A 16023-nucleotide genomic window follows, 5' to 3' on the forward strand; every position below is an offset into this window, starting at 1 on the left:
AAAAGATCAATTTGACTAGTTCCAAAAACTGAGTTGAAACAAGGTAATTTTCTACTTCCAAATTCAAAGACTCAGGAAATGAGCATCTATATAATGAAAACTAGGCAATGATGTTTCTAGTTCATGTCTAGAATCTGCTCACCAGGCAACCTGGAAGCATTTAAGGGTACGCTGATAACAAGCTGACAATTTAGCCTTTGTGCCTGGGGCCTGTTATATTCCCCACAGGCTCATGTCTGAACAGTTGATTCCAGCTGGTGGTACAGTTTTGCAAGGGGCATGGGGCCTAGCTAGCAGGAGAGTATCTGGGATAGGCCTTGAAGGTTACATCTTCCCCTGGTTCCAGCGGGACACTGTCTCCTTCCTAGTCCACCAAGATGTGAAGAGCCTGTGTCATGCCCTCCTGCTACCAGGATGGAACAAAGCCTATCTGCCCAAAGGACTACTTCCTCCCATAAGCTGCCTCTGTGGTATTTTGTCAAGAGTGGTAACCAAGTGACTAGTAATGGTCTTTACCAATGATAGTACGGTATGAGGACATGCATTTATTTCAAAGCTGAGAGTTCTTTTCTTATAAGAATTTCAATAAAGAAGTACAGTTTACAATATATAACACATTAAGATTAGGAATCAGGCTGCAGAGATGGTGTGGTAGTTTGATTCAGGTGTCCCCCATAAACTTAGGAGTTCTGAACGCTAAGTTCCCAGCTGATGGAGATTTGGGAATTAATGCCTCTTGGAGGGAGTGTATTGTTGGGGGCAGGCTTATGGGTGTTAAAGCCAGTTCCCCATGCCAGTGTTTGGCACACTGTCCTGTTGCTGCTTTCTACCTTATGTTGGCCAGGGGTGATGTCCACCCTCTGCTCATGCCATCGTTTCAGAGAGATCTACAAGGTCTCCCAAAACAAGACAGACTTCTGTCACAGTACTTGATTACCCACCAGAGGTTAATGGTAAGACTCTACTGCAGAAGATACCATATGCTGTTGGCACAGACCATGCAGAGACCTGGCTGGAATCTAGAAGAGAGCCAGTCCCCAGAAAGTTTGCCTATCTAGTGCTGGAAGATGCTTCATGAGCTACCATGGGGAAGTGGCCAACATCTGTCCGAGCAACTGAAAGTCCAAGCTTCTCAGAGGTAAACAACCTGACATGATACTCACACAAGTGCAACGGTGGCACACAGCCATGGTGGGTAACCACCTGCTCTTGGATTGGCTAATAGATCAGCTCAGTAGAAAGAAATCTGGAATTGGGAAATAAGTTAGAATCATATCCAGATAACAATTTTGATTTCCAATGTCAAGCTCTCTCTAATCTTGGATTATAACAGTATCTAAACGCTTTAAATTCTCACTAATAATGATTATCCCATTTAACCAGGGCTGACTTCACTCTCCGCTGGAGAATTTGCTTTTCTTTTTTAGATAGGAGCTGGATCTAAGGAGATAAATGACCCAGTGCATTTCAGCCTGGCCCCAGCTGAAACCACAGAGGAATTGGGGAAATAAGCAAGAGTGCAGCTTTCTCAGTGAACCTGGTATCAGCACACGGGTGAAGGAGACAGACACTGCGGACACTCAATACCTACCAAAGCAGAGATCCAGAGGCTCCTAAGAGCCTGCCACTGAAGTACACTTAAAACACACCCAACATGACTAAGGGAATTGTGCAGAAGAGGGAGTGGAAAGATTCTCAGAGCCGCAAGTTGGGACATTATGCACAGAGACATTGCCTCTTCCCCACAATGGATTTCTGCACCCACAATGCACGACCCACAACCTCCATGGGGATGCATCCCCAACGAGGAGGGTCCCTTTGGTAAAGAGGCAGGGATGAGGGAAAGGATGGTACCAACTTGTGGTGTTTACATATTAAGTATGCCCAAAACTGATGAAAACAAAAAAAAAAATTAATTCATTTTTAAGGTAGGGTCTTGCTTTAGCCCAGGCTAACCTGGAATTCACTATGTAGTCTCAGGGTGGCCTTGAAAAGAGAGAGAGAGAAAGGAGTGCACCAGGGCCTTTAGCCACTGCAAATAAATGTGCCACCATGTGCATCTGGCTGACGGAAATTCTGGGGAATAGCACCTGGGTCCTTAGGTTTTGCAGGCAAGTGCCTTAACTGATGAGCCATCTCTCTAGTCCTCCTTCCTTCCTTCCGTTCTTCCTTTCTTTCTTGAGGCAGGGTCTCGCTCCAGCCCAGGCTGACCAGGAATTCACGATGTAGTCTCAGGGTGGCCTCAAACTCATGGCAATCCTCCTACCTCTGCCTACTGAGTGCTGGGATTAAAGGTATGTGCCACATGCCCAGCTCTCCTCAAAAAAAATTTTTTAAGTCTTAAAAATAAATGATCGCAAGTTCAAGGCCTGCCTTGGCCACACAGTGAGTTTGAGCCCCTTGGGCTATACGAGATGCTATCTTGGAAGGAAAGGAAGGATGGACCACCAGATTATGATGTCTCTGATGGTGGGAAAATAAAATCTGTTTTGTATTCACTTTAAAGAATTGGACTGACTAAATACGTGAATCAAAATAATGGAATAGCTCCTAAACTAGAATAAAATAATACAGCCTGAATTTATGTAGTGGTGAAGTAAGTACTAGATGTTCAATGCAAAATTGTAAAATTTCCAAACAAAGTCTGTTATTTTTGACTAATTAATGAGAACAACCTTTAATATCTTCCTGCTAAAATAACCAAAAAAGTGACTCAAAGGTTCTTTCAAATATCTTACCAAAACACTTTTCCACAGGTCATGTTCTGTTTCCTTTTCAATTATTTCAATATATTTTTTAAAAAAGTTTTTATTTTTCAGAGAGACAGAGAGAGACAGAGGGAGAGGGAGAGAATGGGCACATCAGGGCCTTTCAGCTGCTGCAAACCAACTCCAGATGTGTGTGCCCTCTTGTGTGCATGTGCGGCATTGCATGCTTGTGTCACATTTGTGTCTGGCTATATGTGGGACCTAAGGATTTGAACAAGTGTTCTTAGGCTTTGCAGGCAAGAGCCTTAACCACTAAGCCATCTCTCCAGCCATATATATATATATTTTTTTTGGGGGGGGGTTGATGTAGGTTCTCACTCTAGCTCAGGCTGACCTGGAATTCACTATGGCATCTCAGGGTAGCCTCGAACTCACAGCAATCCTCCTACCTCTGCCTCCTGAGTGCTGGGGATTAAAGGTGTGTACCACCACACCCAGCATATTTCAATATTTTTTAAGTCCTAAAAATAAATTTTGCTTTAGGGACAATCCTGATTATTAACTCAAATTTCATGTCTTCCTTTGAATACATACTGCTAGATCAGCATACAGTCCCAAGCTGAACTGTGTATACATGATAACATTTATATGTGACTGTAAGTCATATCTTGGCAGTTATAGTTGTGAATTTGACCCTATGAGTTATTACTTAACAACTAAGCACAATGGATTAGAACACTGTATCTGCCAAACAGTGATTACAGAGCTCTGATTGCAAGGCTGGCTTGAGCTCTGTAGATGACTGTGGATGTTGTTATCATGAAGTTAATGTCTGTTAAACCCGGACATTTAGAGGGCAGGTCTTAACAAATGGCTTCACATTAAAGATAGGGCCTCATGTAGCCCTTGAATTCAGGATTTGTCTGTCTCCCACTCCTGCGTGCTTTGATTACAGGTATGGGGCCCACACCTGGTTTTATGTGGTATTAGGGAAATAAACCCAAGGCTTTGTACATGTTAGGTCAGCATTCTACCAACTAAGCTACATCCCTAGTTTTTGTTCTTTTAATTTTTAATTTATTTGTAAGGAGAGAGAGAGAATGGGTGTGCCAGGGCCTCTTGTTAATGCAAATAAACTTGAGATGCACACTGTACTTTCCACCTGGCTTTACATGGGTATTGGGGAATTGAACCTGGGCTGTCAAGCTTTGCAAACAAAAGCCATAACCGCTGAGCCATCTCTCCAGCCTCCCCTAGTTTTTTTTTCTTTTGAGACATAATCTCATTATGTAAATAACTAGAAACACAGAGAATTTAAGTCTTTTGTTGTTTTTGTTCTTTTGAGAAGCAACAGCTGACAGCTGACTGGGACATTCAATGGCTCTGGGTGTGCGGACATAGGAGCTCAGAGAAGACTAGATTTATTGACATAATTGAGGAATGTGGTTACGACGGAAAGGATGAAGATGTTCCTTACAAAACAATGCCAGCAAAACCCCTTCACATTAAAGAAGCTACTGAACACATTCCATACTGCTGGAAGAACAAAGGACAGAATGTTGGGCGCTAACTGTGATGCTGTAAAATATTCCTCTACCTTTGTCCAGTTTCCTAACACACAGTTTCAAAGTGGAATCTCAGCCTCTGGACTGGTAAGTGCCCTCACATGTTAATGAACTTTCAAGATGGGGCTGGCTGCCAGGGCAATGGCAAGAAATTGAACCAGTCATAACTACTTTCTGAAGCTTCTGTAAGAACCCAAAAGGAGGGGCTGGGGAGATAGTCCAGTGGGTAAAAGTGCTTGCTTTGCAAACATTACGACCTAAGTGATCCCAGAATCTATGGAAGATGCTAGGAGTGGTGGCACATGCCTATAATCCCAGTACTGGGGAGGAGGAGGAGACAGGCAGATCCCTGGGGCTTGCTGACTAGTTAGTATGTCAAATGGGTGAGCTCCAGGTCAACAAAAGACGAAAATAGGTGGGGAGTGTTTCAATCCCTGAGGTTGTTTTCTTGCCCCCATATGCATACACACATCAACATGGGCCAAAGGCTGAACATATGATGGACATTTTGCAGGGGTGGGAGGGGTTGCCAAGGGATGGCACGGGAGCCCTGGCCCTTTCTATGTAACTTGGTCCTAAGCATCTCTTCATGAATCCTTTTGATACCTTTGATAGTAAACCAGAAGTCTTCAACTAAATATTCTGGAAACTCCCTTAGCCAAAACAGCAAGAGGATAGAATGGGAATCTTGATTTATAGCTGACACTGTCAGACGCACAAGTAACAATCACACAATCTATTACTTGTGATTGGCTCTGCAATAGAAGCAGCTTTGAGAGCCTCAGCCCTCAGCACTGGGATCTATAGCTTTTTTTGTTGTTGTTGGTTTTGCGAGACAAGGTTTCACTCCAGTCCAGGCTGACATGGAATTCACTATGTAGTCTCAGGGTGGCCTTGAACTCACAGTAATACTTCTATATCTGCCTCTGCTAGGATTAAAGGCATGTGCCACCACGCCCAGCCTGTCTATTACAATTTTTAGGTGGACAATGTTAGAATTGAATTGGAGGTCACATAGCTGATGTCCACTACAGAATTGCTTGCTGGATACGTGGGAATGTGATCCCCGAATTTTGGTCACAAAATGTTTTCTATTTTGAGAATATGATGGGAAAATTTGAGTTTGCTTTTTCCTACTTTGTTTTTAAATATAAATTTTATTTCTGTGGCATGTCTGTGCATATGTGTGGTGTGGTGTGTGTATGGTGTATGTACAGTGTGTGCAGATGTGTGCACCCTGTTTGCACATGTGCAGAGGCCAAGGAGAGTGTTAGGGGTTTTCCTTCATTGCTCCTTCCACAAGGTTTCCTTGAAGTGGAGACTCCCCTGACCCTTTCCTTGAAGTACAGTCTCCCCCTTTTGTTTTCAGTCAGACTGGCTGACCAGAGAACCTGGTGGTTCTCCAGTCCCATAGGACAGCGTTACAGGCATGAGCGGCCATGCTTAGCTTTTTTTTTTTAAATTATTTTGTTTACTTTTATTTATTATTTGACAGCGACAGACAGAGAGAGAAAGAAGCAGAGAGAGAGAGAGGAGAGTGGGCATGCCAGGGCCTCCAGCCACTGCAAACGAACTTCAGACGTGTGCGCCCCCTTGTACATCTGGCTAACGTGGGTTCTGGGGAATCGAGCCTTGAACCAGGGTCCTTAGGCTTCACAGACAAGTGCTTAACCACTAAGCCATCTCTCCAGCCCCATGTTTAGCTTTTTGAGTGGGTGCTGGAGATTAAACACAGGCAGTCTCGGGGCCTGGGCTTGTGTGGCAAGCACTCTTCACTACAGAGCCACCTCCCCAGCTCTTTTCTATTTCCCCCCAATATTGGGGATGAAATTTATGGCCTTGCAAATGCCAGGCAAATGTTCTTCCCCCTGAACTACAGCCCTTGTCTTTTGCTATATATCTAAACAGATGATCCAAACTTAGAAAGGAATATGAAAACTTGCTAAAGCACACAAAAGGTACCCTGCTCCATGTTCTAACATATGAGCAGTCAGCACACATTATATAAATTACTTGATAAGTTGTTTTGAGACATACATAGCCCAGGCTGGACTAAAAAATAGTAACAACAACAAAATCCACTTAGTTCTCTGCATTGTTAATGATTTAAATTGCTTTGTAATAGTTAGATATTAGGTTGTTTTTCTTTTCGAGGTAGGGTCTCACTCTAGCCCAGGCTGACCTGGAATTCACTCTGTAGTCTCAGGGTGGCCTTGAACTCATGGCGATCCTCCTACTGCTGCCTCCTGAGTACTGGGATTAAAGGTGTGCGCCACCATGCTTGGCTAGATATTAGTTTTTAAATGTATTTTCCTATACATTTCTAACTAACAACATAAAGGTTTGGGGTTTTGTTTCTGTATGTTTTTTCAAAACAGAGTCTTACTAAGTAGCCTAGGCTGTCCTTAAATTCAATGCACAGTCTAGGAGTTTCACAGTGAGGCTCTTGCCTCAGCCTCTAGAGTGCTGAGGTAACAGATGTGTGTACAGAAATTCCCCCTGTGATGCTTGCACTAAAGCCTGGGACTTCATGCATGCTCAGCAAGTGCTCCAGCACTGTTATACAGCCCCAGCCCAACACACATTTTTAGAGTTCCTAAACAGCATAGTTTTCTCCACTGAGTACTAAGATGACCATATGGTTTCAATGTACAGTCATTTTTGTGGGCCTATCACCATGCAAAGCAAGACATCCTATATTTAAAATTAACAGTTAAATGTACCATTTAAGAAATTAGAAAAAGGGCTGGAGAGATGGCTTAGTGGTTAAGGTGCTTGCCTGCAAAGCCTAAGGACTCAAGTTCTATTCTGTAGGACCCACGTAAGCCAGAAACACAAGGTGGAACATATGTCTGGAGTTTGTTTGCAGTGGCTAGAGGCCCTGGTGCGCCCATTTTCTTTCTCCCTCTTTCTCTGCCTTTTTCTCTCATGCTCTCTCAAATAAAGAAACAAAATATTAAAAAAAAAAAAAGAGGGCTGGGGAGATGGCTTAATGGTTAAAGCCTATGCCTGTGAAGCCTAAGGACCCAGGTTCGATTCTCCAGGTCCCATGTAAGCCAGATGCACGTGGTGGCTCATGCATCTGGAGTTCATTTGCAGTGGCTAGAGGCCCTGGCGTGCCCATTCTCACTTTCTCTCTCTCTCTCTCTCCCCCTCTGTCTGTAATAAATAAATAAAAAATAAAATATTTAAAAAAATAAGAAATTAGAAAAAGGAGGCTAGGAGAATGGCTCAGTGATTACAGGCACTTGTTTGCAAAGTCTAGGTTCAATAGCCCAGCCCTAGGTAAAGTCAGATGCAAACTGACATGTGCACCTGTAATCCCAATGCATTTACAACAATGGGAGGCAGAGCCAGGACAATTTGAAATTCCTAGGCCAACTAGTGTGAAGTTAATTTGCAGTCTAGCAGTTTGCACCAGCAAGAGACCCTGTCTCAAAGAAGGTGGACCATAGACACCTCAAAGCTGTTGGCTGACCGCCACACACATATGCCACGAACACCCATCTATACATATAAACTTAAATATTTTATTTATTTAATTGACAGAGAAAGAGAGGGAGAGAGAGAAAATGGGTATACCAGGGTCTCCAGCCACTGCAAACAAACTCCAGACGTGTGTGCCTCCTTGTGCATTTGACTAACGTGGGTCCTGGGGAATTGAACCTGGGTCTTTTGGCTGTGCAGGCAAACACCTTAACTGCTAAGCTATCCCTTCTGCCCAAAACAATAACTTTTTAAAAGGAAAGAAAATAAGGAGAAATTAATGAAATAATAAACAAAGGTACAATGGACTGACTGGCTTTTAAATAGATAAGATTAATAATAAAGACTAAGTGCGTATTCTTATAAACTCACATTTCTTACTTTTGGGATAAGAAGAAACTGAAGAAAATCAGTGGTGCTTTTTGAGTTCTCAAGTGTCTGTGCATATGTGAAGTGACAACTATAGGCATCTTTTTTGTTTGTTTGTTTTTGGTTTTTCGAGGTTGGGTCTCACTTTAGCTCAGGCTGACCTGGAATTCATGATGTAGTCTCAGGGTGGCCTTGAACTCAGCAATCCTCCTACTTCTGTCTCCTGAGTGCTGGGATTAAAGTCATGCGCCACCATGCCTGGCTAGAGGCATCTTTTTACACACAGTCTTTGGTTCTTTCGAAGCCACAAGGCACATTATCTTGTTTCCTCTTCAAACAGCCTGCAAAGTGTGGCCTTCATCTGCTTTAGGCATGCCCAACAACTCGTAAAAGCCAAGTGTTGCTCAAGCTGACAGCAGAGTAACAACAGACTCTTTTTTTTTTTTTGCATGTGAAGGCCAGAGGTTAACATCAGTTGTCTTACTCAGTTGCTCTCCACATTATTTTTCGAGAAGGTCTCTCACTGAACCTTAACTCACAGCTGTGGCTAGACTAGCTGGGCAGCTTTCTCAGTAATCCTTCTTTCTCTGCAGCCCTAGCACTGGGACTACAGCCCCGTGCAGCCCTAGCTGATATTTATGTGGGTGCTTGAGAACTGACTTGTGCAGCAAGCATTCTATCCAGAGTCATCTCCCCAGCCCCACATGACCTTTAATGCCTGGCCTCTTTCTTGGATTCTAGTGGGGTGGAGTACACTCTATAACTCAGTTACCCAGACATGCCCAACACTGCAGAGTAACGGAGCCCTTAGTCCTTGATCTTCTTGCTGGCCTATAAACCACATTGTTAAAGACAAGTGACCCAATGCCCACAAAGGTTATCTCTTACCCGCTACAAAGGCCCTGGCAGCCCCACCCCAAGAGAACAGAGTATGTACAGACCACTTGGAAAAATGCACTTAGGAATGAAAAGAATGAGTAGGATGAAACCAGATGACAGGGTTGGGGAGAAGGCTAAGAGCTTGCCACAGAAGCATGAGGACCTCAGTCAGATTCCTAGCACACACATAAATGCCAGAAGTAGCAGTGTGTGTCTGTAATCCCAGCACCAGGGAAGCAGAGTTGGGGAATCCCTAGGACTCACTGGGTAGCTAATCTAGTGAATGGATGGGTACTGGGTTAACTGACAGACCTTGTACAAAAAATAAAAGTTGAGGACCTGGAGAGATGACTTAGCAGTTAGGGCACTTGCCTGCAAAGCCAAGGGACCCAGGTTTGATTCCCCGGGTCCCATGTAAGCCAGATGCACAAGGTGGCATATCCATCTGGAGTTTGCCTGCAGGGGTCAGGGGTCCTGGCATGCATGCCCATATATATTCTCTCTCCCCCACTCTTAAATAATTTTTTTTCGTTGTTTTTTTTTTTTTTTTTTTTTTTTGAGGTAAGGTCTCACTCTGGTCCAGGCTGACGTGGAATTCACTGTGTAGTCTCAGGGTGGCCTCAAACTCATGGCAATCCTCTTACCTCTGCCTCCCAAATGCTGGGATTAAGGGCGTGCGCCACCATGCCTGGCTACAAATAACATTTTTTAAAATTTTTTTGTTTATTTTTATTTATTTATTTATTTGAGAGTGACAGAGAAAGAGGCATATATATATAGAGAGAGAGAATGGGCGCTCCAGGGCCTCCAACCACTGCAGACGAACACTGGACGCGTGCGCCCCCTTGTGCATCTGGCTAACGCGGGTCCTGGAGAATCGAGCCTCGAACTGGGGTCCTTAGGCTTCACAGGCAAGCGTTTAACCACTAAGCCATCTCTCCAGCCCCAAATAACATTTTTTTAAAAGAAAAAAAAAGGTAGAGAGCAACTGAAGCAAACATCAACAACCACTTCTGACCTCCACATGCAAGCGCACACACCTGTATGCATACCATACTCACATACACATGCAAAAAGAAAAGAAAAAGTGCTGTAGAAATGGCTTAGCAGTTAAGGTGTTTGCCTGTGAAGCCTACGGACCCAGGTTTGATTCTCCAGGTCACATGCAGGCAGATGTACAAGGGGGGGGGCACACGCATCTGGAGATCGTTTGCATTGGCTGGAGGCTCTAGCATGCCCTTTCTCTCTCTCTCTCTCTAATAAATATGTAAAAAAATGAATAAAATCTCAATTTTAAAAGAAAAGGAAAAAACAGGAATCAGGGGGTGATGGTTAACTATGTGGCACACAGTGGACACATAATGAGTCTTGAGTTTCTGAGTGGGTCGTACAGGGGCTGACACTACTGAGTATATTTGGCAGTGTGACTGCTCTGTAATTTCCATACCTCTAACCCCCTGCATCCTGGCATTAACACACAAAACCCAAGAGACACTGCCATTTCCAAGGGGACTGGTCATTGCCGATCATTATACCAGCAAGACCCACTTTGCAGCTAATAACCTCTCACCTTTGTGTAAACAAGTTTATTTTCATTTATTCTTTATTTATGAGAGACAGAAAGAGAGAGAGAGAACTGACATACTAGGGCCTTAGCCACTGTAAATGTACTACAGATGTGTGTGCTATCTTGTGCACATGGGCCACCTGTACAAATGTGTCACTTTGTGCATCTGAGGAGTCGAACCTTAGGCTTTGCAGGCATGCACCTTAACCACTAAGACATCTCTCCAGCCCTTAAAAAAAATTTTTTTTTTTTGAGGCAAGGTATTGCTATATATCTCAGCCTAGCCTCAAACTCACAACCCTACTGCCTCAGCCTCTCAAGTGCTGGGATTACAGGCATGTGCCACCATGTCTACCTTCATCTCCTCCTTGAAAGGTCCCAAAGGTTGGGCGGAGGGGTTGCCCAAGGTCTTCCTCTTTAGTGACCCTCTCTCAGCTGCTCCTGCTTGCTCCTCTCACCTCAGTGGAGTATACAGCTGAAGGATTCAACGCACCAGCGCACTGAGCAAGCTGAGGCAAGTCACCTTGTTGCTGGGCCTCGTCTGTGGGAGATGAGCAGGCACCGATACTCTCTCCACAGGCTGTGCTGAGAACTCACTGCTAACTCTGTGCACAGTGCTGGGCGTTGGGCCTGATGCACAGCCAGTGCTCAGGGCTTGCCATCACCACTACAGTGGGGCAGAGACAGTCTTATGCTTCTCATGGGCAAGAGTGGGTTAGACAGCGGCACACGGTGTAAGTGCTGGAAGAACTGGGACCAGCACATGGCAATGGTAAGTGGCCATACAGAGAGTCCCAATGGGGACTACAAGGGAAGGCTGCTGGGGAACAGACACTTCAGCAGACATGGGGAGAGGACAAGTGGGGGGGGGGAGGAGGCAAAGTCCATGGCTACAAGATACCTAAAGGTGCAAGAAAACAAAAACTCTGCTAATGACCTGTTTTTTCCGTGCTTAATCACTTGCAAACGCAAACAGATTGGGAAGGAGAGCTATGGTCTTCTGGAGAAAAAAGTGGAAAGGGCCCAGGGGAAACAGGTAATAAGGCCTGAACTATTCACTTGCTGGGCAAATACACACCAGCCCACATGGGAGGAAAATGCCATTCCAATCCGAAACAGAAGCATCTCGGACATGCATAGAGAGCATCTGTGTGATGCCTGTGCGCCGCCTTCTCCTTCGCCCGAAACTGTTGAATCCAGACTAGACTGCTGATGCCAGAGATGCCAGATGTGGGCTGTCTCCTAACAGCTGTGTGTGTCCCCTCCGCCTCTGCATTCTTCGGCTAACCATGCCAAGGGAACCTTTTTGGCAGCTGGACATGGACGGGTGTGTAACCTAGAGTGGTCTATGGGACATGCAGGGCTGTGTACTGGGGCTTGTGGGCAAGGTTTCCTCCTTCACAAGAGGACACACCTGAGGGCTGGAGAGATGGCTTAGCAGTTAAGCGCTGGCCTGTGAAGCCTAAGGACCCCGGTTCGAGGCTCGATTCCCCAGGACCCACGTTAGCCAGATGCGCAAGGGGGCGCACGTGTCTGGAGTTCGTTTGCAGTGGCTGGAAGCCCTGGTGTGCTCATTCTCTCTCTCTCTGCCTCTTTCTCTCTCTGTCTGTTGCTCTCCAATAAACAAATAAAAATAAACAAAAAAATTTTAAAAAAAGGACACACCTGAGAAGAAATTCTACACCACCCTGCCTTTAGAGACGATGTGAAGACAGGGCTGACAGACAGACTGGCAGCTGTCTTGGCACCATAAGGAAATGGCATGAAGATGGGGAGGATCCAAGTCCTTGTGAAGGTGACCCAGGAACTCGCTCCTCCTGATCTCACTTGCGAATGCCAACTGCTCATAGCACTGTTGGGTCTTTTGTTACTTTTGGACAAAATCATCTCAGATTTTTTTCACAGCAATAGATGAGCTGATGGCAAGTGAGACTGTCTAAATGGAGCAGCCGACAGCTAGAAAACAAGCAGGGCACCACTGATTTGGGTTCCTAGGCTCTGCAGACAAGTGCCTTAGCCGACGAGCAACCTCCTCAGCCTGGGTTTGTAGGTTCAGCATTCGACAACAACAGAAGAACTAAAAACTAAATCCGGGCGTGGTGGCACACATCTTTAATCCCAGTACTCGGGAGGCAGAAGTAAGAGAATCACTGTGAGTTCAAGGCCACCCTGAGACTACATAGTGAATTCCGGGTCAGCCTGGGTTAGAGTGAAAAACGACAAAATCTACACAAGTTAAAAGAAGATAATATTAATATTAGTTCCTCAAAACAATTCTTACTGAGGTAGCATTTTGCCAGGGAAAAGCTGTGAATCAGTCAAAAACAAGTAACTGTGATGGCAAGCATAAGCAAAAGCACAGCTTATAACAACATACAAGTGGAAGCAAATGGTACGTCCCTTCCTTCTTAATAAAATGCAGGCCATTTGTAAGAGCCTTCACTTCATAACCCACTTTCCCTTTTGAAACTGGAGTTTCAAGGCAGTGTTTATAACAACACTGTTGCTGTGGAAATAGTTGGTTCAGTGTTATGAGCTCGCAGCTGAATAAAGTAAGGTGTGGAACAGAAATCTTATTTAAACGGTGGCAAGGCCCATAAAACATTAAAGAGGCCAGCTGACTGACAGTGAGTCAGAATGCTGTATGTTTTAATGGAAGGGTCATGGCTTTCCCCCCTCATGCCTGACACAACTAGGATGCTTCTTTTAATTTAGTTCCAATTTTGAAAGCTTACCATCATCTCAGCTGCTCCCAAACTGTCCTACGTTTTGCTGTGTACTACATAAGGCAGATGGCCTGTTATTAAGTTGATCACTGTTAGAGCTGCTACCAGGTAGCTGCCACCATGACATGGAAGTCACAGCACCCGCAGCTCCTGAGTCAGGACTTCAAAAACTTCTGCATGTGATTAATTCTCCTGAAGACAGCAGTGTTGCCATTCATCACATAGATCTTTCCAGACATACAGTGTACCTTTTGTCTACAGCTTCACCAGCTCTGAGTAAGAAACAGCCTGAGAGTATGATTCAGGCTGACCTTCTACCTAGGAGCCCAGCCCACTCCTTGCTACTGACATCGAGCCTCTGGCTTGTTTCTGGCCTCTGACTGGTCAGTGACTGGTCCCAGACCACCTTAAAAGCTCTCAAGATCTCTCAACACAGTGTGATTCATGTGAAGTCTAATTCTGGATGCTCCTCTGTGTCCCTTACCACTTTTTAACTAGAGACGGAGGCACTGGTCTTTAAACACCTACATGCTCTGAAAACTCTGGTTTTCTGAATCTTTCAAATTATGACAAAAGTTCTTAAGGCTGAAATCTTACTTTCCATACATTAAGACCTATTCAACAAGTTTTGAAAGCAAGGGCGACATGGAGCCTGTTAGCAAAGTGGTCCTCCCCCCCATATGAGATGGCCACAGTGCAGCTGCTCTGTAAACAGAAGGCTGGTTTCCCTCGTCTGTGGCAGGGGCTACAAGGGTGTGGTGGCAGCCTGTGTCTGCACAGGGGATCCATTCATACTGGCAAAACCGGAAAAATTACAACCAGAAGCAACTGTGGAAGCAGCAGGAGCCAGAAGTACAACACAGTCAAGGAGCTGGTTTCCACAAGGTGAGTCACAGGAAGCACTCAGGCCTAGTCCGAGGCCAGGCTCGCCCATCTCCTTGGTTCAGAATGTAGGTCACACTCTCTGACCTGGAAACTTCAGGGATCCCAGATGATGGGCTCCCCAAGCACCAGAGGCAGGAGCACAGCTCCCAGTGGCCATGCAAAGACTTTCCACTTGGCCCTCAAGCCCACCTTCATTCACACAGACTGAGGTCAACACAAACTACCATGTTGGCTAGTCTTCCTTTCTGCTCTTGGTTTGAGCCAATTGGCTCGTTCTTATCAGGTGCCCAGGATGGTAAAGTAGAGTTCTGTAAGAACAGATGGTCAGCTCACCCAGCTCCATTGACACAGGGGACCCAGTAGCAATCTCCCCAATCTTGGCCACTCCATCATAGTAGGCTTTTCCTGCCAGGATCATAGCTAGACAGGAAGGTGACACAAAATTGTTACTTAGACAAGGAAAGGAGGAAATGACACAGGTTTTCTTCCCAACATCCTTTGGTCCCTTTTGGTTGTGGTAAGTTTTGGGAATCACCTGGGACCAGACTGGCACAGCAGGTACTGAAGTCCACAGAATGCCAGGCCTGCTTCTGATGCCAGTTCTGGGACATACTGCTCCTGATATCAAAATGGCACTGGGAAGATGTCTACTAGAGCACCACAGGAGCCTGCTTTACAAAGACACAGTGTCTTTTTCTATTAAAAAAGCCAGGTGTGGTGGTGCACGCCTTTAATCCCAGCTCTTGGGAGGCAGAGGTAGAAGGATTGGTGTGAGTTTGAGGCCACCCTGAGACTACATAGTGAATTCCAGGTCAGTCTGAGCTAGTCTGAGACCCTGCCTTGAAAAACCAAAAAAAAAAAAAAAAAGGGACATAAGACATTCTGGGGTTAGACAGATGGCTTAGAGGTTAAGGTGCTTGCCTGTGAAGCCTAAGGACCCAGGTTCAATTCCCAAGAACCCACATAAGCCAGATGCACTTTGGGGCACATGATGCATGTAGAGTTTACAGTGGCTGGAGGCCCTGATGTGCCCATTCTCCCTCTCTCTAAAATAAGTAAGTAAAATAGTTTTTTAAAAAAGACATTTCAGGCTGTAGAGATGGGTTAGCGGTTAAGGTACCTACCTGTGAAGCCTAAGGGCTCAGGTTTGATCCTCCAGGTCCCATGTAAACCAGATACACAGGTGATGCATGTGTCTGGAGTTCACTTGCAGTGGCTAGAGGCCCTGGTGCACCCATTCTCTATCTTTCTCCCTCTATCTCTTAATAAAAATAAATAAATAAATAAATAAATAAATAAATAAATAAATATTTTTTAAAAAATCATTCAAGTCAGGCCTGATGGTAATCCCAGGGGGCTGAGAGACAGGAAGTTCAAAGCCTGACTGGGTTAGAGTGAGTTCAAGGTTCAAGGTCAGCCTTCAGCCTGGGCAACTCAGTGAATCTTTGTCTCCCCCCTCCCTTGCAAAAAAAAGTAAAAACAAGCTAGGGATGTACTTTAGTGGTAGCCCACCAGTGAGGGCTGGCAGTGTGGCTCAGTGGTAGCACTCCTGCCTAGAATCCCCAGTGAGTGGATGGGAGTGTGGCCCAGTGGCAGAGTACCTGCCTAGAATGGCCCAGTGAAGGGCTGGGGGTGTGGCTCACTGTAGAGGGCTTGCCTAGCATGTGCAAAGCCCTGGGTTCAATCCCTAGTACTGCAAAAAGGCACTCTTGAGTCACAACCAAGAACATATTTGTGGCTGGGGGGGAAGGGGGAATCTATGAAACTTGAAATATGTTAGCATTCTAAAAAGTAAGTTATCTAAAAATAATCAAATGCTTGCCTTTTTTTTCCTTGCT

The 16023-nt window shown here is 45.1% G+C and overlaps 1 protein-coding gene across 1 annotated transcript in view; it reads right to left on the reverse strand.

Moving 5' to 3' along the window:
- Baiap2l1 (BAR/IMD domain containing adaptor protein 2 like 1) overlaps positions 1–16023 on the reverse strand; it is a 105478-nt gene that overhangs the window by 47058 nt on the left and 42397 nt on the right. Inside the window, exon 3 of the mRNA XM_045143757.1 lies at positions 14519–14605. Within this exon, the coding sequence (XP_044999692.1) occupies positions 14519–14605 (87 nt within the window). The remainder of the gene's footprint in view (positions 1–14518; positions 14606–16023) is intronic.

This window comes from Jaculus jaculus, chromosome 2 (assembly GCF_020740685.1).
Source record: "Jaculus jaculus isolate mJacJac1 chromosome 2, mJacJac1.mat.Y.cur, whole genome shotgun sequence".
NCBI classification, from domain to species: Eukaryota; Metazoa; Chordata; class Mammalia; order Rodentia; family Dipodidae; genus Jaculus; species Jaculus jaculus.